The following is a 25,078-nucleotide window of genomic DNA, read 5'->3' on the forward strand; positions in this document are numbered from 1 at the left end:
GCGGCGCGACTCGGCGCGAGTTCGCGTGCAACGGGGACGACACCTGAGGCGACATCTGAGGCGACATCTGAGGCGACATCTGAGGCGACATCTGAGACGACATCTGAGACGACATCTGAGGCAATATCTGAGGCAATATCTGAGGCGATGTTGTCTTTCGTCGTAATTAAAAAGAACCAAACCGATGCGTTCGCCCCCCGTCGCCTGGGCGAGTCGGACGCGTAGGCGATCGCATGGCCGGAGTGGGGAAGCTGTTTTCGCGGCGCAAGAAGGGGGCCAGCAACGAGGATGCCGCCTCAGGCGCCTCGGCCGCTGTCTCGATCGCCGTCTCGGTGAGTTGAAAGCGACTTTTTTTTCGTTGACCGCAAAAAAGTTGCCGGTGTCACCTCAGCCGCTGTTTCGATCGCCGTCTCGGTGAGTTGCAGGCGACTTTTTTTAGTTGAACCGGAAAAAAGTTGCGGATGTCACCTTAGCCGCTGTTTCAATCGCCGTCTCGGTGAGTTGCAGGCCACTTTTTTTAGTTGAACCGGAAAAAAGTTGCGGATGTCACCTTAGCCGCTGTTTCAATCGCCGTCTCGGTGAGTTGCAGGCGACTTTTTCTCGTCGACCCACGAAAAATTGCGGATGTCACCTCAGCCGCTGTCTCGATCACCGCCTCGGTGAGTTGCAGGCGACTTTTTTTAGTTGACCCACAAAAAAGTTGCCGGTGTCACCTCAGCCTCTGTTTTGATCGCCGTCTCGGTGAGTTGCAGGCGACTTTTTTTAGTTGACCGCAAAAAGTTGCCGGTGTCACCTCAGCCGCTGTTTCAATCGCCGTCTCGGTGAGTTGCAGGCGACTTTTTTTAGTTGACCGCAAAAAAGTTGCCGGTGTTACCTCAGCCGCTGTTTCAATCACCGTCTCGGTGAGTTGCAGGCGACTTTTTTTCTCGTCAACCCACAAAAAAGTTGCCGGTGTCACCTCAGCCGCTGTCTCGATCACCGTCTCGGTGAGTTGCAGGCGACTTTTTTTAGTTGACCGCAAAAAAGTTGCCGGTGTCACCTCAGCCGCTGTTTCGATCGCCGTCTCGGTGAGTTGCAGGCGACTTTTTTTAGTTGACCCACAAAAAAGTTGCCGGTGTCACCTCAGCCGCTGTTTCAATCACCGTCTCGGTGAGTTGCAGGCGACTTTTTTTCTCGTCAACCCACAAAAAAGTTGCCGGTGTCACCTCAGCCGCTGTCTCGATCACCGTCTCGGTGAGTTGCAGGCGACTTTTTTTCTCGTCAACCCACAAAAAAGTTGCCGGTGTCACCTCAGCCGCTGTCTCGATCACCGTCTCGGTGAGTTGCAGGCGACTTTTTTTTCGTTGACCGCAAAAAGTTGCGGTGCCAAATTCCTCCTCTTTCTCTCCTCGTAGCCCGTGTCAACCCATACGAGGTTTTTATTTTTTACCCTTCCCCTCGTATTCTTGTGCAGGGGGACATTTAAGTCCTAGATTTGAAGCTTTCGTGACTGCAAGGATTCATATTCTTGGGTTTTTTCGGTAAAGTCACGTAGGTGAAAAAATTAAACTAAAATTAATAAAAGTTAAATAAAAATCACGACGTTTCGGAGGCAACACAAGCTTCCGTCTTCAGGTGGAACCGTCACAGCACGACAGCTGTATCAAGTGAGATAAATTCCAAGAAAACAGTCCTTGTATATATACTGGTTGAGGGTGGGACAGTCACAGCCAGATCAGCTGTGACTGCAACTGCAGTCACAGCTGATCTGGCTGTGACTGTCCCACCTGATGACGGAGACTTGTGTTGCCTCCGAAACGTCGTGATCTTTATTTTTATTTTATTATTTTATTAATTTTGATGTTTTGCCTACGTGACTTTACCGAAAACACCTAAGAATATGAACGTTGATATTTATAACGGGCACGGGGTGACCAATCAGGTCTGAGTTGGTCTGTCATAAGGTAGGGGGCACTGATAGGGGCTGACAGGTTTGGTAGTGAGACACTGGGTAGTGAGACACTGGGTGGTGAGACACTGGGTGGTGAGACACTGGTGGTGAGACACTGGGTGGTGAGACACTGGGTGGTGAGACACTGGTGGTGAGACACTGGGTAGTGAGACACTGGTGGTGAGACACTGGGTACAGAGACACTGGGTAGTGAGACACTGGGTAGTGAGACACCTGGTGGTGAGACACTGGATAGTGAGACACTGGATAGTGAGACACTGGGTAGTGAGACACTGGGTAGTGAGACACGGGTAGCGAGACACTCGGTGGTGAGACACTGGGTGGTGAGACACTGGGTAGTGAGACACTGGTGGTGAGACACTGGGTGGTGAGACACTGGGTGGTGAGACACTGGGTGGTGAGACACTGGTGGTGAGATACTGGGTAGTGAGACACTGGTAGTGAGACACTGGGTGGTGAGACACTGGGTGGTGAGACACTGGTGGTGAGACACTGGGTAATGAGACACTGGGTAGTGAGACACTGGGTAGTGAGACACTGGGTGGTGATACACTGGGTGGTGAGACACTGGTGGTGAGACACCGGGTAGTGAGACACTGGGTAGCGAGACACTGGGTAGCGAGACACTGGGTAGTGAGACACTGGGTAGTGAGACACTGGGTGGTGAGACACTGGGTAGTGAGACACTGGGTGGCGAGACACTGGGTGGTGAGACACTGCTAGTGAGACACTGGGTCGTGAGACACTGGGTAGTGAGACACTGGGTGGTGAGATAATGGGTGGTGAGACACTGGGTGGTGAGACACTGGGTGGTGAGACACTGGTGGTGAGACACTGCTAGTGAGACACTGGGTAGTGAGACACTGGGTAGTGAGACACTGGTGGTGAGACACTGGTAGGGAGACACTGGTGGTGAGACACTGGGTAGTGAGACACTGGTGGTGAGACACTGGGTAGTGAGACACTGGGTAGTGAGACACTGGTGGTGAGACCCTGGGCAGCGAGACACTGGTGGTGAGACACTGGTGGTGAGACACTGGTAGTGAGACACTGCTAGTGAGACACTGGGTAGTGAGACACTGGGTAGTGAGACACTGGGTGGTGAGACACTGGGTAGTGAGACACTGGGTAGTGAGATACTGCTAGTGAGACACTGGGTAGTGAGACACTGGTGGTGAGACACTGGGTGGTGAGACACTGGGTAGCGAGACACTGGGTGGCGAGACACTGGGTGGCGAGACACTGGGTGATGAGACACTGGGTAGTGAGACACTGGGTAGTGAGACACTGGGTAGTGAGACACTGGGTGGTGAGACACTGGGTAGTGAATACCTGTCAACCAATACGGCTTTACCCCGTATTCTTGTACAGGGAAATTGAAGTTTTCAGGTCCGTACGGGAGTACAGCCGTTTCAACACGGGCCCAAAAAGATTACAATCGTCTATTTGTTTGAGTTTCTCCCTTGCGATGGTGACTTCTTTGTAAGATGAACGTTGATATTTTAATAGGGGCACGCACGGTGGTGACCAATGAGGTCTGAATCGGGCCGTAATAATTTGGGGCACTGATAATGGGTTGACAGCTTTGTTCTATCGATCCTCCTGCCGCTGACCAGCGTGGCGAAGTACGGTCGAACTGCATTTGAGCCAAACTTTTTGGAGAGGCCGCTGGACTTCTCTCGACCCGTTCGTCAACCCCGAGCTTGTCTAACCGCCTCGCGTTAAGCTTTTTAACGAACGGCCCTTTTTCACTCGATGTCCAGTATGATTTGAGGCTGAGTCGACCTAGGGGAGGCCCAGGACCACCGGTTCAGATCATCGTCACCGGTGTTGGCCGTTAGCGGGAATCGAACCCGGGTCGCCAGGTTCGTAGCGCAGCGTAGCGCTAACCACTACGCTACCACTCCCCCCACCCCCCCACAGCCCCCCCCACAGCCCCCTCCCACAGCCCCCCCCCCCACAGCCCCCCCCCACTCAATCCATGCAGCAGTGAATCGATGGACGGAGCTGCGAATGTAAAAACAATCAAGGTTCAGCCATTCAAGTGTTCGTTCATTTATTCTTCCACGCTGGACCAGCCAGTACGGTGGCTAGGAGATCTTAACTACCTCGCCTGGTATACAGGAGGTCGTGGGTTCGATCCCGACCCTGACGCCTGCTGCTGTATATTTGGAGGTTGGCATGTGGCGAGATGTTAACTACCTCGCCTGGTATACAGGAGGTCGTGGGTTCGATCCCGACCCTGTCGCCTGCTGCTGTATATTTGGAGGTTGGCATGTGGCGAGATCTTAACTACCTCGCCTGGTATACAGGGGGTCGTGGGTTCGATCCCGACCCTGACGCCTGCTGCTGTATATTTGGAGGTTGGCATGTGGTGAGATGTTAACTACCTTGCCTGGTATACAGGAGGTCGTGGGTTCAATCCCGACCCTGACGCCTGCTGTGTGTTTGGAGTTTGCGTGTGGTGAGATGTGAACCACCTCGCTTGGTATACAGGAGATCGGGGATTAGATCCTGAACCTGTCACCTGCTGTGTATTTGGAGTTTGCATGTTAACCACCTCGCCACATTTTGGAATCGGCATCACGCCTTTCGAGAATTTGCCCTACCGCTGTAAATTTCAACGTGACAACGATGATGATGAGCCACTTCGTTGAGCCATCATTTCTGATTGCCAGATGCCCTTCTGAAAAAGAGCTACTACATATCTCAGCGGGTCCTTACCTGGTAAAATAAAAGAAAGTTTTATAGTTTAGTTGAAGTACGTCTCGGTGGGGCGCTGGTGCGGCGAGTTGCCCACTGTGGTGAACCAGCTGCCTTGCCGCGTCTGGAGATCGCATTCGCTCTGTGCGTGTCTGTGTGTAACGTGGGCGGGTGGGGGGGGGTCAGGGTAGGGCTCTCGTAGAGTTGATCCGATATGAGCGGAACTTGAGTGGAATGTTGATTTGCTGGTGGAGAACTAGACCAGAGGTCGCAAATGGGTTTTGATTCCTTACCCGTACCCGTACCCTACCCGAAATGAGTGACAAACTCACGGCCTACCCGTACTCATACCCGGCCGCACCAGGGTCGCAAACGGGTATCCGTACCCGGCTGGGTACGGGTAGCCGGGTATCGGGTAGGGTACGGGTATCGGGTAACCGGTTGCGACCTCTGAACTAGACCCATTGACTCAAAGCGTTAATCGCGTTAGCTCTTTGTGTATGAAAAATAAGAATAGGTGTTTACCCTTTATGTCAATAAAACAGGTGGTGTTAAGATGTTCGAACACAAAATAAGTTACCTTTTGCAAGGAATCAGGTACTGCATTAACCACACACAGGACTTGTGGCAAAGCATTGCAAACAATAATGTTGTATGCCTTGTCTTTGAAACTGATTGGTCTACACCAGAGACGGCAGCCTTGTTGATGGCCTTATCTCACCACCAGTGTTAGACCAGAGAACACCGCTTCATCGGCCAATGGTACAGCTCAATGTGCCGGGGGTTCTGGGTAAAGTCTCGTAGAGTTGATTCGATATTAGTGGAACTTGAGCGGAAAGTTGATTTGCTGGTGGGGATTCAGGCCTGCAGAAAACCAGACCCATTGACCCACAGCATTAATGCGTTGACTCTGTGTGTGCCTGTGTGTAACTAAATTATATATATTTTTTATTTAATCAGGTAAGGCCCACCGAGTTATATAGCTATTTTTAAATCCTTTATATTAAGTTCACTTGCTTGCTTGCACGCTTACGACCGTGCAAATTTTTCGGTCTTTTTTTTACCCACTTCCCGTGATCCAATCGAGCTGACATTTTGCACACAGACTCGTTGTGCGTGACAATTAATTTTCGTGAAAAAAATTCCAAAATTGTACACTTTTTAGGGAATTTTTTTTATATGTAATTACCAATTGCTTAATACTGGCAAGCAATCATCTGACCCATAGGTGGCAGCCATCTCAAGCCAGAGGACGAGAGGACTCTAGCCGCCACGCATATAAAGGATTTATAGTGAAAAACTTTGTTTTTACGGGTTAATTTTTTCAGATGTGACTTGGCCACAAATGATAGCAACTCAACGAGGTGGCTTACGTGGAAATTTTTAGCAGCTAAATACTCTGAATGCATGGATAGTCTACATGTGGAGGGAAAAAACCAGAGAATCTGGACAAAAATCCATGCCACTTACCGGGAGAAAGAAATACAAACTTCAAATATACATCGGGCATCATGATCGGGGTCGAACCCACGACCTCCTTCATACCAGGTGAGGAAGTTAACATTTCGCCACCACGGCACCCCAAGCTATGGACAACATAGTAAACTCCTCGAGATGCATAGAGACCCATGGAGATAGAGATGTACATTGACCCATAGAGTGACTTACTCTCCACGACAACGCTCTATGGGTCTCTGAGTATGGGTCTCTGTGGGTCTGTATGAGTATGGGTCTTTTGGATTCGTCATCCTAAGTGGAAAAACGACACTGGTTCTCTCTCTCTCTGATGAGGCCTTCTCATTGTGGCCAGCAGCAGATCTGGGCATTCTAGACTTGAAGCTTTCGTGACTGCAAGGATTCATACTCTTAATTTTTTCGCTAAAGTCACGTAGGTAAAAAATGAAAAAAAAATTTTTACATTTTTTTTAATTAATTTTAATTTCATTTTTTACCTACTTGACTTCACCGAAAAAACTTAGAGTATAAGTCCTGGACATTGCCATCTTGACCGTCAACGGCAGGAACAGTTTTTTTTTAAAGTTTCATTTATTAGGTATATAAACCTGTGAGCCATGTGGCTCTTGACTCGGGTGCAACCGCAACAAACAAAAACATGAACAAGAAACATTATGGGAACTTGTTAATTGTTTTTTTACCCTTCTATCTGGCAACAAAACTGACACCTTTTTACAAGGAGTCATGTTTGCATAGACTGGCAAATGAGGTTCCCATAGTGTAGATGCTTGCCCCGAGCTCTCATACTCTGATGGTGCCTTGTCTTTGATTTGTGCGCCTTTTGGCGTCATCTGGTCCAATCCATGCGAGACTAGGCTCTAAGGAAAGCTGTCTCGGGTGTGGACCAATCAACTTCAAGGACAATGCACATTATCATAGTTATGTCTTTTGTTTGTATTATGACTGTACGTATTGCGGTCTATGCAAACATGACTCCTTGTAAAAAGGTGTCAGTTTTGTTGCCAGATAGAAGGGTAAAAAACCAATTAACAAGAAACATCTTAAAGTGACTACACGCAACAGAAAAATCCAGGCAAAAACAGCAAAGTCTTCCAGAAAAAACACCCGTCCGGCAGTAGGATTGACACGGGCACGTTCTGCGCATGTAAAATGTTACACGCGTGCATCCTGGCCATGTCGCTAACTCGCCCGTCAAACATTAACAGTCGCGAGGTTACGCAAAAAAATAAAAACATTACGCGGTTTTGTCACGCCCAACTCGTGAGAAGGGGGAACTCGTCCGTGACTTTAAACCCTTTTTTTTTTTACATTTTTACTTCGGATGAAAGAGCGTATTCATTAGCTCCGTCCGTGTGTCTGTAACGGGGGAAATGCAGGGTAACCCTCGTAAGACTTGATCCGAAGAGTGTAACCGTCGTGTAAATAAGTTGTTGTGCTGGTGGGGAGGTTGATCATTGACACCTTTGGGCGCCACGGTGGCTAGGAGATGTTAACTTCCTCGCCTTGTATACAGAAGGTCGTGGGTTCCACCCTGAAAACGCCTGCTGTATGTATTGGAGTTTGCATGTGGCTAGGAGATGTTAACTACCTCGCCTGGTATACCGGAGGTCGTGAGTTCGGTCTCGACCCTGACGACGCCTGCTGTATGTATTGGAGTTTGCATGTGGCTAGGAGATGTTAACTACCTCGCCTGGTATACCGGAGGTCGTGAGTTCGGTCTCGACCCTGACGACGCCTGCTGTATGTTTGGAGTTTGCATGTGGCTAGGAGATGTTAACTACCTCGCCTGGTATACCGGAGGTCGTGAGTTCGGTCTCGACCCTGACGACGCCTGCTGTATGTTTGGAGTTTGCATGTGGCTAGGAGATGTTAACTACCTCGCCTGGTATACCGGAGGTCGTGAGTTCGGTCTCGACCCTGACGACGCCTGCTGTATGTTTGGAGTTTGCATGTGGCTAGGAGATGTTAACTACCTCACCTGGTATACAGGAGGTTGTGAGTTCGGTCTCGACCCTGACGACGCCTGCTGTATGTTTGGAGTTTGCATGTGGCTAGGAGATGTTAACTACCTCGCCTGGTATACCGGAGGTCGTGAGTTCGGTCTCGACCCTGACGACGCCTGCTGTATGTTTGGAGTTTGCATGTGGCTAGGAGATGTTAACTACCTCACCTGGTATACAGGAGGTTGTGAGTTCGGTCTCGACCCTGAAAACGCCTGCTGTATGTTTGGAGTTTGCATGTGGCTAGGAGATGTTAACTACCTCGCTTTGTATACAGGAGGTCGTGGGTTCGGTCTCGACCCTGAAAACGCCTGCTGTATGTTTGAAATTTGCATGTGGCTAGGAGATGTTAACTACCTCGCCTGGTATACAGGAGGTCGTGGGTTCAATCCCGACCCTGAAAACGCCTGCTGTATGTTTGGAGTTTGCATGTGGCTAGGAGATGTTAACTACTTCGCCTGGTAAACAGGAGGTCGTGCGTTCGGTCTCGACCCTGAAAACGCCTGCTGTATGTTTGGAGTTTGCATGTGGCTAGGAGATGTTAACTACCTTACCTGGTATACAGGAGGTCGTGCGTTCGGTCTCGACCCTGAAAACGCCTGCTGTATGTTTGGAGTTTGCATGTGGCTAGGAGATGTTAACTACCTCGCCTGGTAAACAGGAGGTCGTGCGTTCGGTCTCGACCCTGAAAACGCCTGCTGTATGTTAGAAATTTGCATGTGGCTAGGAGATGTTCACTACCTCGCCTGGTATACAGGAGGTCGTGGGTTCAATCCCGACACTGACGCCGCCTGCTGTATATTTGGAGTTTGCGTGTCTCTCTCTGCTCGTGGTCACGTGGATTTTTCTCCGTGTCCTCCTCAATCCTTGTAGCGCGCCAAGCCCATAGAAATCATTCCATTCCCCGTCGCCGTTTTGTAAGCTTATGTCCAAGCGCTCTGTACGTAAATTCAACAATTGCAATTGCATTGGGCCACGTGCAGTTGTTCCTCATGACGTCGCCTCCGTCGCATTACGGATCTCTAATCGAATAACAGGCCGGTCCATTCATAGATAACACTCCCCCATTTATTTTCTCTCTCTGCCAAACAGCTGATTGCATACCGAACGGCCGCTTGGATACCGAACAGCTGATTGGATACCGCAGAAGCAATGCCCCCCCCCTCCCCCGATATGTTGGAGGGAATAAAACGTCACGCGTTCGCACGCGGCTTTTTAAAAGTAAAATAAATATATTTTACGATAAGGCGACATTTCGGGCAAGTGGCCCCTGCTGCGTGATGGCACAGTTGTGGTTAGTTCCTCAGAATTTAAACGTTTTGATTTGCCGCGGTCGTAGAGGTTGTGAAATGGCCACGGTTACTTTCGCTGTAGATCGGAGGTCGCAAACGGGTTTTGATTCTTTACCCGTACCCGGCCGCACCAGGGTCGCAAACGGGTACCCGTACCCTACCCGTACCCCACCGGGTATCGGGTAGGGTATGGGTACGGGTACCCGATTGCGACCTCTGGGATGAAGCCATGTTGCAGGCGCGGGTGGGTTGATTCTAGGAACTTGAATTGTGAGAAGAGACAAGACGTTGGGAAATGAGTGACAAACTGTTACTCACCAGTGACTCACGGTCTACCCGTACCCGTCCGCACCAGGGTCGCAAACGGGTACCCGTACCCGGCCGGGTACGGGTAGCCGGGTATCGGGTAGGGTACGGGTATCGGGTACCCGGTTGCGACCTCTGCTGTAGATTTATCCATTATTTCATACTTGTCAACCCCTTATCGCAGGCCAACTCGGACCTTATTGGCCACCCCGTGCCCCTTATACACCTCAACGTGTATCCTACAAAGTCAACATCACAAGGGAGACACACAAACAAACAAGACAAAACAATGTTTTTGCCCGTATTGAAACGTGGACCTGATAACTCACTTTCCCTGTACAAGAATACGGGGTAAACCGTATGAGATAACAGGTATGTTATTTTTGTTAAGGGGGGGCGGTGCGGTATCTATAAAGAGATCACCCTTGTACTTTCGAGGCGGCAGCGGCAAGCACGTGCGATGGTTGGAATCCGGTTTTTGTTCCTTATTTTATCATCTACCGAGAGCCGTGAGCTCATGTTTTTGGTTTTGCATACAGCCTAGAACAGGCTGCGTGTGGGTCAAGGGCTGTATGTATGTATGAACCTGGCGACACGGGTTCGATTCCCGCTCACGGCCAACACCAGTGACGATTATCTGAACCGGTCCCGGGCCTCCCCTAGGTCGACTCAGCCTCAAATGAGTACCTGGTTGCGGTGTGTAAACATTGCCACTAGGGAGACAAAGGCGGTCGGGCGTGGTGCTGGCCACCCACCCCCTCGTGTACCGTTCCGGCCTTCATAGGTGCTCGCTAACAGCACTTGCCCCTACAGTCTGTTAAGGCTATATGGGGGATCTTTGTATGTATGCGTGCTGAAGTTCTTTCGCACCGTACGTAGCCAACCGTGCGAATCGGAGTTGGCTGTTAGTAAGTGACATCTATCCATTATTTTAGTGGGAGGTGGTTGGGGAGTGTATCTGTCTACGCTCCCCAGTGTTGATGTTTTTGTTACACACTGTGCTAGGTACTCATTTAAGACTGAGTATGCGAGTTGGTTGGGAGGAGGCCCAGGACCGGTTGAAGTCTTCGTCGTTGCCTGTAACAGACTGTTGGGGCAAGTGCTGTATCAAGGTTGAGCCCACCTAGGGGAGACCCAGGACCGATTCGGATAATCGTCACTCGTGTTGGCCCGTGAGCGGGAATCGAACTCGGGTCGCCGAGTTTGTCGCACGGCGCGTTAACCGCTTCGCCACCGTTCCCTTCACACAAAGGTTCTCCGTGTAGCCTTCAGACGGTAATGGCAGGTGCCATTAGCGAGTAGCAGCACCTATGAAGGCCGCCACTGTGGCACACGAGGGGGTGGTGGGTGGCCAGCACCACGCCCGGCGGTCGCCTTTGTCTCCCCAGTGACGATGTTTACTACACACCGCACCACGTACTCATTTGACGTCCAGTCCGCCTAGGTCTAGGCCCAGGATCGATTGTGATAATTGTCACCGGTTTTGTTGGCCCGTGAGCGGGAATCGAACTCGGGTCGCCGGGTGGTTTGTGGCACCGCTCGCTAGCCGCTGCGGCCACCGCTCGCCCACCCGCACGCAGCCTGCTGCTCACGTGAGTGTCTACACCAGGGCTGGGGAACGTCCGGCCTGCGGGCCGTATGAGGCCCACGAAATCATTTGGGTCTGGCCCTGCCAAGGCAAAAATTCAATAAATCTAGGAGCAAACCTGGAAAAGCAGTTGCGAGTAGCAGCGACATCATCAATACCAGCTAACATCACACGCCTCTATTTAAAGCTTTCGTGACTGCAGGGATTCATCTTCTTGGTTCTTTCGGTAAAGTCATCACGTAGAATGGAAATAATAAAATAATAAAAATAAAACATAATAAAATAATTCTCACGACGTTTCGGCCACAACGCAAGCAGCCGTCCTCAGGTGAAGAATAGTCCGACGCTGTCTTCCCGACAGACCTGTTCTTCACCTGAGGACGGCTGCTTGCGTTGTGGCCGAAACGTCGTGAGAATTATTTTTTTATGTTTTATGTTTATTATTTTATTATTTCCATTCTACGTGACTTTACCAAAAGAACCAAGAAGATCACGCGCCTCGCCAAAGAGAAGCAGTTCCAGGCATCGCATTAGGCGCGAGTTATTTAAACGTTTGACCAAATATAACAACGGGCTAATTTTTAAGTTGATAATTTTGTACGGCCCATAAATGATGTTATAAATATCCAAATGGTCCCTTGGCAGATAAAAGGTTCCCCACCCCTGAGAGCTACAAGATATGCGTAAGGACGGAGGATATGGGAAGTTGGGGGTATTGTCCTCTCAACGGATGGACGACGCTAATGATTAGTTTGTGTGTTACATGGTTTAGCGTCGAACTAGGGCCCCCATAACTAACCCAACTCCTGCATTTGAACATCTTGCGATTCACAAGCATTGGTTCGAGCCGATTCTGACTGCTTCTGCTGATGAGACACTGCTTTGTGCGTGTTAGTTTGTTGTCCATCCGCCCACTCACCTCCGATTAGCATGGTTGGCTACGTGCGGTGCAAAATAAGTTCAACATACATCCCCTCAATGTGGAAACCAGTCCTTTATAAATAGCTGGCAGTTCGTATAATAATCGGGTTTTCCCCTTTTTTCTGGCAACAAAAATGAAACCTTTTTGCGAGGATTTACGTCTGCATTAACCACAATACTTGCAGTCAAAATGCAAACAAAAAAACTCTCTCATAATATATGCATCGTCCTTGAAACTGATTGGTCCACACTAGAGACAGCTTTCTTTTGAGCCTCGTCTCAGACATGAATCCTTGTAAAAAGGTTTCAGTTTTGTTGCCAGAAAAAAGGGGGAAAAACCTTATTATATTTTGGTACTGGCAAAGGAGGTCTAATGAACCTGGCAATTCACCAGTATTGGTTTAAGCTGAGTCTGACTCTGCTGATGAGACGCTGAATGGGCGCTGCTGCTGCTGCCGACACATCGGGACGCGTGGCAACGAATCACTTCGCTTGCCCGGTGGGAGTTTGACCTGGATGGATTCAACAATCTGTTGCTGTTCTATCGACCCACCCCCACCCACCAATCCGTTTCGCAGGTCTCGGCGTGCCCATCCATCCCAAGTGCTAATCAGGCTCAAACCTTGCCTGGCTTGGCCATTGAGATATGACGTTTAGATCGCTTGTTTTGTGATCAAAACGTCGTGATATTGTTATTATTTTGATTATTTTTTCTATCTACGTGGCTTTACCGAAAGACCCAAGACTATGAATTCCTGCAGTCACGAAAGCTTTAAGTCACTGTTATTCATATTTTCAACCCCGAGGTTTTACAGCGTTTTTGGCATTCGTGGCGGTGACATAAGCCATCCAGGAATGTTGGGTTTAGAATTTGTTGAAGATTCGAGTCCAGGGTGGAGAGTCTGTAGCCGGTTTTTGGTGGCGGTGGTGGTGTTGGTGGTGGTGGTGGTGTTGGTGTTGGTGGCGGTGGTGGTGTTGGTGGTGGTGTTGGTGTTGGTGGCGGTGGTGGTGTTGGTGGTGGTGTTGGTGTTGGTGGCGGTGGTGGTGTTGGTGTTGGTGTTGGTGGCGGTGGTGGTGTTGGTGGCGGTGGTGGTGTTGGTGGTGGTGTTGGTGTTGGTGGCGGTGGTGGTGTTGGTGTTGGTGTTGGTGGCGGTGGTGTTGGTGGGTTGGTGTGGTGGTGGTGTTGGTGGCGGTGGTGGTGTTGTGTGGTGGCGGTGTTGGTGTTGGTGGCGGTGGTGGTGGTGTTGTGTGGTGGCGGTGGTGGTGGTGTTGGTGGTGGTGTTGGTGTTGGTGGCGGTGGTGGTGTTGGTGTTGGTGGGTGTTGGTGTTGGTGGCGGTGTTGGTGTTGGTGGCGGTGGTGGTGTTGGTGGTGGTGGCGGTGGTGGTGGCGGTGTTGGTGGCGGTGTTGGTGGCGGTGGTGGTGGTGGGTGGCGGTGTTGGTGGCGGTGTTGGTGGTGGTGGCGGTGTTGGTGGCGGTGGTGGGGTGGCGGTGTTGGTGGCGGTGGTGGTGGCGGTGTTGGTGGCGGTGGCGGTGGCGGTGGCGGTGGTGGTGGCGGTGGTGGTGGCGGTGGCGGTGGTGGTGGTGGTGGTGGTGGTGGTTGCGGCTGTGGTGGTGGTGGTAGTTGTGGTGGTGGTGGTTGCGGCTGTGGTGGTGGTGGTTGCGGCTGTGGTGGTGGTGGTTGCGGCTGTGGTGGTGGTGGTTGCGGCTGTGGTGGTGGTAGTTGTGGTGGTGGTAGTTGCGGCTGTGGTGGTGGTAGTTGTGGTGGTGGTGGTGGTAGTTGTGGTGGTGGTAGTTGTGGTGGTGGTAGTTGCGGCTGTGGTGGTGGTAGTTGCGGCAGCAGCTGTGGTGGTGGTAGTTGTGGTGGTGATGGTTGCGGCTGTGGTGGTGGTAGTTGCAGTGGTGGTGGTGGTTGTGGTGGTGGTAGTTGCGGCTGTGGTAGTGGTAGTTGTGGTGGTGGTAGTTGTGATGGTGGTTGTGGTGGTGGTAGTTGTGGTGGTGGTGGTGGCGGCTGTGGTGGTGGTAGTTGTGGTGGTGATGGTTGCGGCTGTGGTGGTGGTAGTTGCAGTGGTGGTGGTGGTTGTGGTGGTTGCAGTTGTGGTGGTGGTAGTTGCGGCTGTGGTAGTGGTAGTTGTGGTGGTGGTAGTTGTGATGGTGGTTGCGGCTGTGGTGGTGGTGGTGGTGGTGGCGGCTGTGGTGGTGGTAGTTGTGGTGGTGGCGGCTGTGGTGGTGGTAGTTGTGGTGGTGGTTGCGGCTGTGGTGGTGGTAGTTGTGGTGGTGCTAGTTGTGGTTGCGTCGGTGGTGGTGGCGGCGGCTGTGGTGGTGGTTGCGGCTGTGATGGTGGTGACGGCGGCTGCAACGGCGGTGCTTGAAGGAATCGTCACCAGCCTTAACGCAGCACGAGAAGCCTTATTTGTCTAGAATAATATTAATAATGATACTCGTGTGCAGGTGGTATTCGCAACAAATTGCAAAGGAAGGTGCCACTTTTCGCAGACACAGCCTGCGGTGGGTTCTCTAGCGGGTGGGGGGGGGGGGGCGGCGTTGCTGCTGCCGTGTGGTCTAGCCTAGGGGCACCCCCAGTGGCAGCTGCCCTTGTCGGGAGCGGCGGTGCGGGTGGGGAGCGGCGGCAGTAGCTGCGGATACCTGATGATGCACAAATGTAAAACTCGCCAGTAGTAGCGGCGCGACTGGCATCATCCAGAACAGACCGTAGTACAACTGCAGCAGCAGCAGCAACTGCAGCAGCAGCAGCAACTACAGCAGCAGTAGCAGCAACTGCAGCAGCAGCAACTGCAGCAGCAGCAGTAACTGTAGCTCCCTTTGATGCTGTTAATCCTGCATAATGCACATGCATATGCAGTACTAATCACATTCCTGCATTTCCCATGAATATGCTAAATTCCTCTTGATATGCAAATTCCTTTGTCAATGCGCCCAGCTTATATATATGCTCCAAGCTCGTGTGCTGCTTCATTCAGACTCTGTCGCCTCGACGGACCTGGTTTTCACCTGAGGACGGCTGCTTGCGTTGTGGCCGAAACGTCGTGAGAATTATTTTATTATGTTTTATTTTTATTATTTTATTACTTCCCTTCTACGTGACTTTACCGAAAGAACCAAGAAGATGAATCCCTGCAGTCACGAAAGCTTTAAATCGAAATTTAATGTGTAACGATGCCAATGCTCCATTTCATAAATACGAAGGAGGAGAAATCACGGCGATGGAGATACACTACGACTCCACTTCCTCCTGCTGGACGTGGTTATGTGGACTTGACCACCTGAGTGTGAAATTGTGGTTGTTTCTCTGCATCTACATGGGGCAGCCGTACGAAAGAAAAGGAACAAGAAGTTAGTTAAACGTGCGTTGTGTAATCTTCTTGGTTCTTTCTTTCGGTAAAGTCACGTAGAATGTAAATAATAAAATAATAAAAATAAAACATGATACAATAATTCTCACGACGTTTCGGCCACAACGCAAGCAGCCGTCCTCAGGTGGAGAGCAGGTCTGTCGAGAAGACAGAGTCTGTGTTGTGCAAGTCTCCCGGTTGCTCCGTTAGACCTGTCTGCGTGTTAACCGTTTTTTTATTTACTGGTTTACGAGAAAAGCACCGGCAGAGTTGAAACGTGTGGACAGTTTTTCCATGATCACGTAAATGTAAATGTGTCCGTTAAACCAGGGGGTCTCCAACTCCTGGCCCGTGGACTGGTACCGGTCCGTGGCCTGTTAGGAAACGGGCCGCACAGTTTTTTAAGTTTCAAGTTCATGTATTAGGTATATAGCCCTGTGAGCCATTCGGCTCTTGAATCGGGTGCAACCGCAACAAACAAAAAAACAAAAACATGAACAAGAAAACATCTTAAAGTGACTATGGGTTAAAGTGACTATGTGCACACAGCGGCAGGAGGTGAGTGGTGAGTCCGTGCGTGGCCCGCCAATTATTTTATTTACCACTTCCATCCGCGCCTCTTTCCCGCACCGCGCACTTGTCACGGTTTTGGTAAGCCCACGAGCAGCTAACCCCTAGTAGCCACAATGAGTAATAAGTATAACCAGTAAAAACAAAGTTTTTCACTATAAATCCTTTATATGCGTGGCGGCTAGAGTCCTCTCGTCCTCTGGCTTGAGATGGATGCCACCTATGGGTCAGATGATTGCATTGCACCATTAAGCAATTGGAAACTAAATATAATATTTTTGTCCTAAAAAGTGTAAAATTTTGGAAAAAATTTTCACGAACATTAATTGTCACGCACAACGAGTCTGTGTGGAAAATGTCAGCTCGATTGGATCACGGGAAGTGGGTTAAAAAACGACCGAAAGATTTGCACGGTCCTAAGCAAGCAAGCGAACTTAATATAAAGGATTTAAAAAACAAATGTCGCTAGAGAGCTTCTTTGAAAAGGTTGGAAAGAGCCAATGATGAACGCCGCCCCCTCCCCTGGTCCGTCTTCCACAAAACCGGTCCCTGGTGCCAAAAAGGTTGGGGACCGCTACGCGTTCATATTCTTAGGTTTATTCGGTAAAGTCACGTAGGTAAAACATTTAAATTAATAAAAGTAAAATAAAAAAATACAAATAAAATAAAATAAAAATCACGACGTTTCGGAGGCAACACAAGCTTCCGTCTTCAGGTGGAACCGTCACAGCACGATAGCTGTATCAAGTGAGCGCGGTTAAACCCACCATTGCCATGATGATGATGGTTGTTGTAATTATGCTACTCGAATTGTAGATGTTGCGATGGGGTTTACTCTCAAACACACAACCGGTGTGTGTGCTGAACTCTTAAACGATTGGTTACGTTTTTGTGTTGCGTGATGGTGGTGGTGGCGGGTTTAACGACAACGCATTTATATTAACGCGATCTAACCCAACGAATAAAAGCTCTCATCGATAATATTGGTCACGAAAGCCTACTGCAGTTGATCATCAATTAAATTATCCGGCTTCCAACATTATCTGGCAGTCCTGGGCCAATCCGGCAAAACTGCTCGGCAGCACCGTGCACATGACAAAAAAGAGTTAGCTACGCTTGATTCAGTGTCAAATATCATATAAACTACATTATACACTACGTAACCGACTTAATGAAAATACTGCACGTGTGTACATCTTTCGTGACTTATGACTACCGGAATAAAACCCGAAAATATACGCAGCGCGATCCGGCGAGGCTGCATCAGTCAGGCGACCGTCAAAACACAAGTGGTTGGCACAAGAGCGTAGTTAGCGAATACGTTACATCGCCCCCACGATACAGAGTCTACGAGACTGGAGTGGCTAAATATAGTGCAGTAACTTTTCATAGTATTTTTGTCTATTTGTATGTCTATTCATGCCACTCTCACATCGTAGCCAAATTTAAAACACAAAAAAACATATAACACAACATAGTAGTATGTCTTTACCCTTTTAAACTGGTACAAAACTGACACCTTTATTCAAGGCATCATGTTTGCAATAACCACAACTCTGATAATGATAATAATAAGCATTGTCCTTGAAGTTCACTTCAAGGACAGTGCATATCATTATTATTATCAGAGTTGCTTCTTTTTGTTAGCTTTTTTGACTACTTGTGTTGTGGTTATTGCAAACATGATGCCTTGTATAAAGGTGTCAGTTTTGTACCAGTTTAAAAGGGTAAAAACCTACTACTATATTTTGCCACTGGTAAAAGAGATCTCATAATATAACACAACACTTAAAAGCATCACGTTATGGAAGAATGTGCAAAAATAAGCGCTCTAAAATAATGACTTTGTGGTGATTATCCGGCGCTTTTGAAAATGCAACGCTCACTTCCCCCTTCTCGAAGCCGCCAGATAATCGATGATCGACTGTCCAATTACCACTGCCATGTGTCCAATTGGAAGGTTTTTATTCTTTTTAAAATCCTTTATATTAAGTTCACTTGCGTGCTTGCTTGCTTACGACCGTGCAAATCTATCGGTCGTTTTTTAACCCACTTCCCGTGATCCAATCGAGCTGACATTTTGCACACAGACTCGTTGTGCGAGACAATTAATTTTCGTGAATTTTTTTTCTCCAAAATTTTACACTGTTTAGGGAAAACAAATTAAATATTTAATTACCAATTGCTTAATACTGGCACACAATCATCTGACCCATAGGTGGCAGCCATCTCAAGCCAGAGGACGAGAGGACTCTAGCCGCCCGTTTCATGATGACGCAAATGTTGACTAACCACATGGCATGAAATCCCTGCCCCCACGCTATACAGTGGAGACTATTTATAGAGCAGTTACATTGAAGCCGCCAGGTTCTTGAAAGTGGTAAAATGGGTCAACGCTAGTGCCCTCGGGAATATACGGGGCATGTCAAGAGGTGATCTTTCATTTTTAAATCCTTTATAACTTCACTTGCTTGCTTGCTTACTCAAGAAAAACAGAAATGAATAATAAAATGAAACCGATGCCACGCATATAAAGGATTTATAGTGAAAAACTTTGTTTTTACGGGTTAATTTTTTAACCCTGGCCCTGCTATCGATTTCTCCCCCCCCCCCACGCCCGACACCACGGGGTGAGAGATTCAAGCACGGGGACTCCACTCCCCGTCCCACGCAGAAAATCAATTGGGGCAAGAGCCTCGGTCCATGTCCGGTTCACTCCGGGTTAACCGCGACCCCCTGCCTCCAGCGATGGCACGGTGCTGGTGACGCTCACGCATCGCAGCAAGAAGACCCTTGGGTTCGACCCGGCTCTGTATAGAATTTGTCAAGAAAAATTTAGTGAGTGAGAATCAGAGGTTAGCGTGCTGAGCTCCTAACTGTTTATTTTATTTTAACGGATTCTTTAGCATTTTTTGTTTAGCCCCACGAATGTAGAAAAGAGAAATGTTCACGTCACTGTTATTCATATTCTTTGGGTCTTTCGGTAAAGCCACGTAGATAGAAAGAAATAATCAAAATAATAACAATATCACGACGTTTCGATCGCTGTGTCGCGCTTTTAGAGAAGCGCACCTGGCTATCACGAATGATGGCTCAACGAAGTGGCTTATCATCATCGTCGTAGTGTGGGAAATGTATAACAGCAGATTTGAAGCTTTCGTGACTGCAAGGATTCATACTCTTAGGCTTTTTCGGTGAAGTCACGTCGGTAAAAAATTTAAATAAAATTAATAGAAATATTTCTAGATTTGAAGCTTTCGTGACTGCAAGGATTCATACTCTTAGACTTTTTCGGTAAAGTCATGTAGATAAAAAATAAAATTAAAAGTTAATAAAAGTAATAATGGAAATAAAATAATAAATCACGACGTTTCGGAGGCAACACAAGTCTCCGTCATCAGGTGGGACCGTCACAGCTAAAATAACTGCATCATTTTTACATTATTATTACTTTTATTAACTTTTAATTTCATTTTTTATCTACGTGACTTTACCGAAAAAACCTAACAGTATTAATAGAAGCAATTTAATTTTTATTAATTTTAGTTATATTTTTTACCTACGTGACTTTACCGAAAAAGCCTAAGAGTATGTATATCAGCAGCCAAATACAGGTAGTCCCCGAGTTACGATGGTCCGACTTATGATAATTCGATCTTACGATGGCGATAGCGATATGACAAAATTGTAAAGTATTTTTGATTTTGCGCGGCAGGTAAACGTAGCAGTGAAACGATACGTTCAATGTATGTGTGACACGTAGCTTTAGCGATTTCATTTTAGGGTTACCACGATGCGATACGTTCAATGCATGTTAAAAGTTTTTTTTTATAGCAGATAGGATTGTTTCCTGAAAAAACTTTCTATTAAATTGCAGTTCATATAGGTAAGCGAAGAATTAATTACCTTAGTTTTTTTACTTTACATTTTACTGTGCAAAACAGTATTGTAATTAATACATTATATAGTTTATACAGTACGGTACTGTAAATTGTCCTGTTTTGCTAAATTATCACCATTCTTCAAGACTCCTGGGTAGGCTAGGCCATCTTCGACTTACGATATTTTTTGACTTACGATGGGGTCGTCGTAACGCATCTCCATCGTAAGTACTCTAAATGTGGAAGGAAAAACCAGAGGATCCGGAAAAAAATCCATGTGGCCACGGGGTGAACATGCAAACTCCAAATATACAGCAGGCGTCAGGGTCGGGTCGAACCCACGACCTCCTGTATACCAGGCGAGGTAGTTAACATCTTCTAGCCACATGCAAACTCCAAATATACAGCAGGCATCAGGGTTGGGTTCGAACCCACGACCTCCTGTATACCAGGCGAGGTAGTTAACATCTCCTAGCCACATGCAAACTCCAAATATACAGCAGCAGGTGTCAGGGTCGGGATCGAACCCACGACCTCCTGTATAGCAGGCGAGGTAGTTAACATCTCCTAGCCACATGCAAACTCCAAATATACAGCAGGTGTCAGGGTCGGGTCGAACCCACGACCTCCTGTATACCAGGCGAGGTAGTTAACATCTCCTAGCCACATGCAAACTCCAAATATACAGCAGGCGTCAGGGTTGGGATCGAACCCACGACCTCCTGTATACCAGGCGAGGTAGTTAACATCTCCTAGCCACATGCAAACTCCAAATATACAGCAGGCGTCAGGGTTGGGATCGAACCCACGACCTCCTGTATACCAGGCGAGGTAGTTAACATCTCCTAGCCACATGCAAACTCCAAATATACAGCAGGCGTCAGGGTTGGGATCGAACCCACGATCTCCTGTATACCAGGCGAGGTAGTTAACATTTCACCATTGTGGCTTTCCCGAGTTCAATTCCCGCTCACGGCCAACACCAGGAGATGATTATGTGAACCGGCGCTGGGCCTCCTCTAGGTCGACTCGGCCTCATGAGTACCCGGTGCGGTGTGTAGTAAACGGTGCCACTGGGGAGACAAAGGCGGTCGGGCGTGTTGCTGGCCACCCACCTCCTCGTATACCGTGCCGGCCTTCATAGGTGCTGTTACTCGCAAACAGCACTTGCCCCAACAGTATTTTAAAGCTATAACTGGGGATCTTTGTCTTTGACTTGTACTACGCTGGCTGACGTTCATAGTTGCTCGCTAACAGCACTTGCCCCAAAAGCGGTTATAGGCTACACGGGGGATCTTTGTATGCGTCTGTGTAGCCTGTAACAGAGTGGCATGTTGATGCAATTTGGCCTGGAATCCACTGTACGCGCTTGGGAAATCGCCCAGTGATTTATTATTTCTGGTTAGGGGCCGTCCATAAATGACGTCACGCGATTTTGGACGAGTTTTGACCCCCCCCCCTCGTCACACGACGTCACAAAAAGTCAGACTCCCCCCTCAAATATGACGTCACAGCTCTGCCCCCCCCCCCCAAAACCATATTTCCATTTTGAAAATGAAACATGCTTCAAATCGCTTTAAACTATTGTCATTGTAGTGCGTATTTAATGTGGCGCTGCACTCTGATGTTGTAGGAGTGTTGTTATAACAATTCTACAGTGAGGGAAAAAAGTATTTGATCCCCTGCTGATTTTGTACGTTTTCCCATTGACAAAGAAATGATCAGTCTATAATTTTAATGGTATGTTTATTTAAACGGTGAGTGACAGAATAACGACAACAAAATCCAGAAAAACGCATTTTAATGAGGGAAATAAGTATTTGACCCCTCTGCAAAACATGACTTAGTACTTGGTGGCAAAACCCTTGTTGGCAATCACAGAGGTCAGACGTTTCTTGTAGTTGGCCACCAGGTTTGCACGCATCTCAGGAGGGATTTTGTCCCACTCCTCTTTGAAGATCTTCTCTAAGTCATTAAGGTTTCGAGGCTGACGTTTGGCAACTCGAACCTTCAGCTCCCTCCACTGATTCCATCAGTCAACCCATGGCACCTGGGTTTGTCCCGTGACCTACCAGCAGCGAGAGCCTTCCACACTTTACATGATAGCCTCGAAGTGCACCTAGCCTGGCACAGGCGCCGCGTGGTGACGTCTCCGCCACTCGGTGATGAAAGGTGGCTTCTGTTTGTTCTCCCCCTGTTCTGTAGAGAGAGAGAGAGTGAGTATATGGAACTCGAGTTTCATTACTGCTCATGGCTAACACCAGCGACGACTGAGTACATGGTGCGGTGTGTAAACATCACCACTGGGGAGACAAAGGCGGCCGGGCGTGGTGTTGGCCACCCACTCCCCTCCGTGTGCCGTCCCCGCCTCAACATCTCGCCGCAGTGGCTAGGAGATGTTAACTCTATGGGACTCGAGTTGCCTCCGAAATGTCGTGATTTATTATTTTATTTCTATTATTTCTTATATTAGTTTTATTGTTTATCATTTAATATTTATTTATTTTTACCTACGTGACTTTACCGAAAAAACCTAAGAGTATGAATCTTTGCAAATCTAGAATTCTCTCACCTGATGTACATGAGGTTGTGTGTTCAATCCTCACCCTGAAGCCGGTATAGTTGGCGTTTGAATGCCTCTCTCCCCGCGGTCACGTGGATTATTCTCTGGGTCCTCCGGTTTTTCCCTCCACATTTAGAATCGACATGCGTTTTTAAATCCTTTATATTAAGTTCACTTGCTTGCTTGCTTGCGCGCTTACGACCGTGCAAATCTTTCGGTGGTTTTTTACCCCACTTCCCGTGATCCAATCGAGCTGACATTTTGCACACAGACTCGTTGTGCGTGACAATTTATTTTCGTGGAAATTTTTTTTTTCATAACTTTACACTTTTTAGGAAAAAAAAATTATTATATTTAATTACCAATTGCTTAATGGTGGCATGCAATCATCTGACCCATAGGTGGCAGCCATCTCAAGCCAGAGGACGAGAGGACTCTAGCCGCCACGCATATAAAGGATTTGTAGTGAAAAACTTTGTTTTTACGGGTACATTTTTTTAAAGTATTCGGTTGCTATAAATATCCTCGTGATTACAAGGCCGCCTCGTTGAGCTGTTATTTGTGGCCAGGTCGTTTCTGAAAAAAAGCTACGGGTACCCGTTTGCGACCCTGGTGCGGCCGGGTACGGGTAAGGAATCAAAACCCGTTTGCGACTTCTGGTGTATTGTCATCATCGCCATGATCTCGCCTCCTTCGTATTTATGGATCGGGGCATTGGCATCATTACATGTTGAACTACGGTCTGTTGTGAATGATCACAGTCGCACTGCTACTACTGGAGAATGTTTAACTTTTTATGGGCAATGTTGGTCTATGGGCAATTTGAGTCTATGGGCAATCTTCTTCTTCCGTACGGCCGATGATGTAGATGCAGAGCAACAACTACAATTTCACATTGAGATGGTCAAGCTTAAATATAACCACGTCAGCAGGAGCAAGCGGAGTAGTAGTGTATCATCATCATCATCGCCGTGTTGTCTCTTTCGTATTTGTCGATCGGGGCATTGGTGTCATTACACGTTGAACTACGGTCTGTTGTGGATGATTACAGTCGCACCGCTACTACTGGAGAATTTTTAACTTTTTATGGGCAATGTTGGCCTATGGGCAATCTTTTTCTTTCGTAAGACTGCAGATGCAGATGCAGAGCAGAAACTACATGTTCACATTGAGGTGCTCAAGCCCGGATAACCGCATCAGTAGGAGAAGTATCGGAGTAGTAGTGTACTACTACTAGCCAACCGCGCTGATTGGGGGTGCGGGGAAAGCACAACAAACTAAACACAACAACGAGCAGTTCTAAAGAAATGAGTTTTAAATTTAGTACAGCGGTGCAGTGTATTGTAGTGTAGTATATATTTTGGAGGGGGGGAGGCATTCTTTGCGTGAACCGCGAGCGGAATGCCGGGCACGTGGCGGCCGCAGCCTTCCCATGCGTTCAATACGGGGTGTGTATGTGTGCGTGCGTGTGTCTTTGCCTTTGTACGTGTGTGTGTGTGAGGGTCTGTACATGTGTAATAAAAGGGACTCGGACACTTCCTTCTGTCTTCGTGTCTTTTATTGGGTTCTCGTCCTCACCCACACGGCACTCTGTTATAACTCTGTATTTGTAGCCCCCGGCTATTCACTGCTATTATAGCTCCTTCTTCCCTCTGACTCTCCGCTTCATCTACTGTAACCTCCTCCCTGCAGACTCGCTGCTACCTCTATGCAGACTCCCGCTGCTACCCCTATGTGCAGACCCTCTGGCTGCTACCGTATGCAGACCCGCTGCTGACTCTGTATGCAGCCCCGCTGCTGACTCTCTGTGCAGCCCCGCTGCTGACTGCAGCCTCCTCGCTGCTTCGGGTCGGTCACCGCTGGCCAACGGTGCCGATCCTCGCTCCCCCGTGTTCGTGGCGATCTCGCCACCCTCCGCTTCGCCCTTCGTGGCCTCTCTCTGTTCCTGGTTCCCCGTCACTCCCCATCCTCTTCCGGTTCCCCTCCTTCTATACTCAACCCCTCTCCCCCCACGTGACCTAACTCCTCCCCTCATGACGGCACCTCCGGAGGGCCGTTTACACCCGCATTACACATGTATGACGCATCAGCCAGTCGTCTCAGTCAGTCGAACCGTGGCACCTGCGTCTGCCCCGTGACCTCCTGTCAGCGGGGCGTTCGACACTTCACGTGGCCTCAAGGTGCACATAGCCTGGCACAAGTGTCGTCCATCCCCTCGTGTACCGTGCCAGTCCCTTGTGTACTATGCCAGCCTTCATAGGTGCTCGCTAACAGAACTGTGCCCCAACAGTCTGTTGAGTGTGTGTGTGTGGGGAGCGGTAGTGTAGGCTATACGGGGGTCTTTGTTGTATGTGGTCTGTGTGTGGTGTGTGTATTGTTAGCTTCACACTTGAATGGAGGTCTGCTGATGATGATTTTGCATGGCTGACGAAGAGCGACGATTTAAAGATGCAGGTCTTCGTGATCGTTGGCTCTT

The 25,078-nt window shown here is 48.6% G+C and overlaps 1 protein-coding gene across 1 annotated transcript in view; it reads left to right on the forward strand.

Annotated features, from left to right (window-relative positions):
• The window catches only part of LOC133361194 (rho GTPase-activating protein 29-like), a 122,630-nt gene continuing 97,552 nt past the window's right edge, over positions 1-25,078 (forward strand). Inside the window, exon 1 of the mRNA XM_061580077.1 lies at positions 1-332. Within this exon, the coding sequence (XP_061436061.1) occupies positions 289-332 (44 nt within the window). The 5' untranslated portion in view covers positions 1-288. The remainder of the gene's footprint in view (positions 333-25,078) is intronic.

Source organism: Lethenteron reissneri, chromosome 71, assembly GCF_015708825.2.
Source record: "Lethenteron reissneri isolate LAM-NWPU_2019-01 chromosome 71, ASM1570882v1, whole genome shotgun sequence".
Taxonomy (NCBI): Eukaryota; Metazoa; Chordata; class Hyperoartia; order Petromyzontiformes; family Petromyzontidae; genus Lethenteron; species Lethenteron reissneri.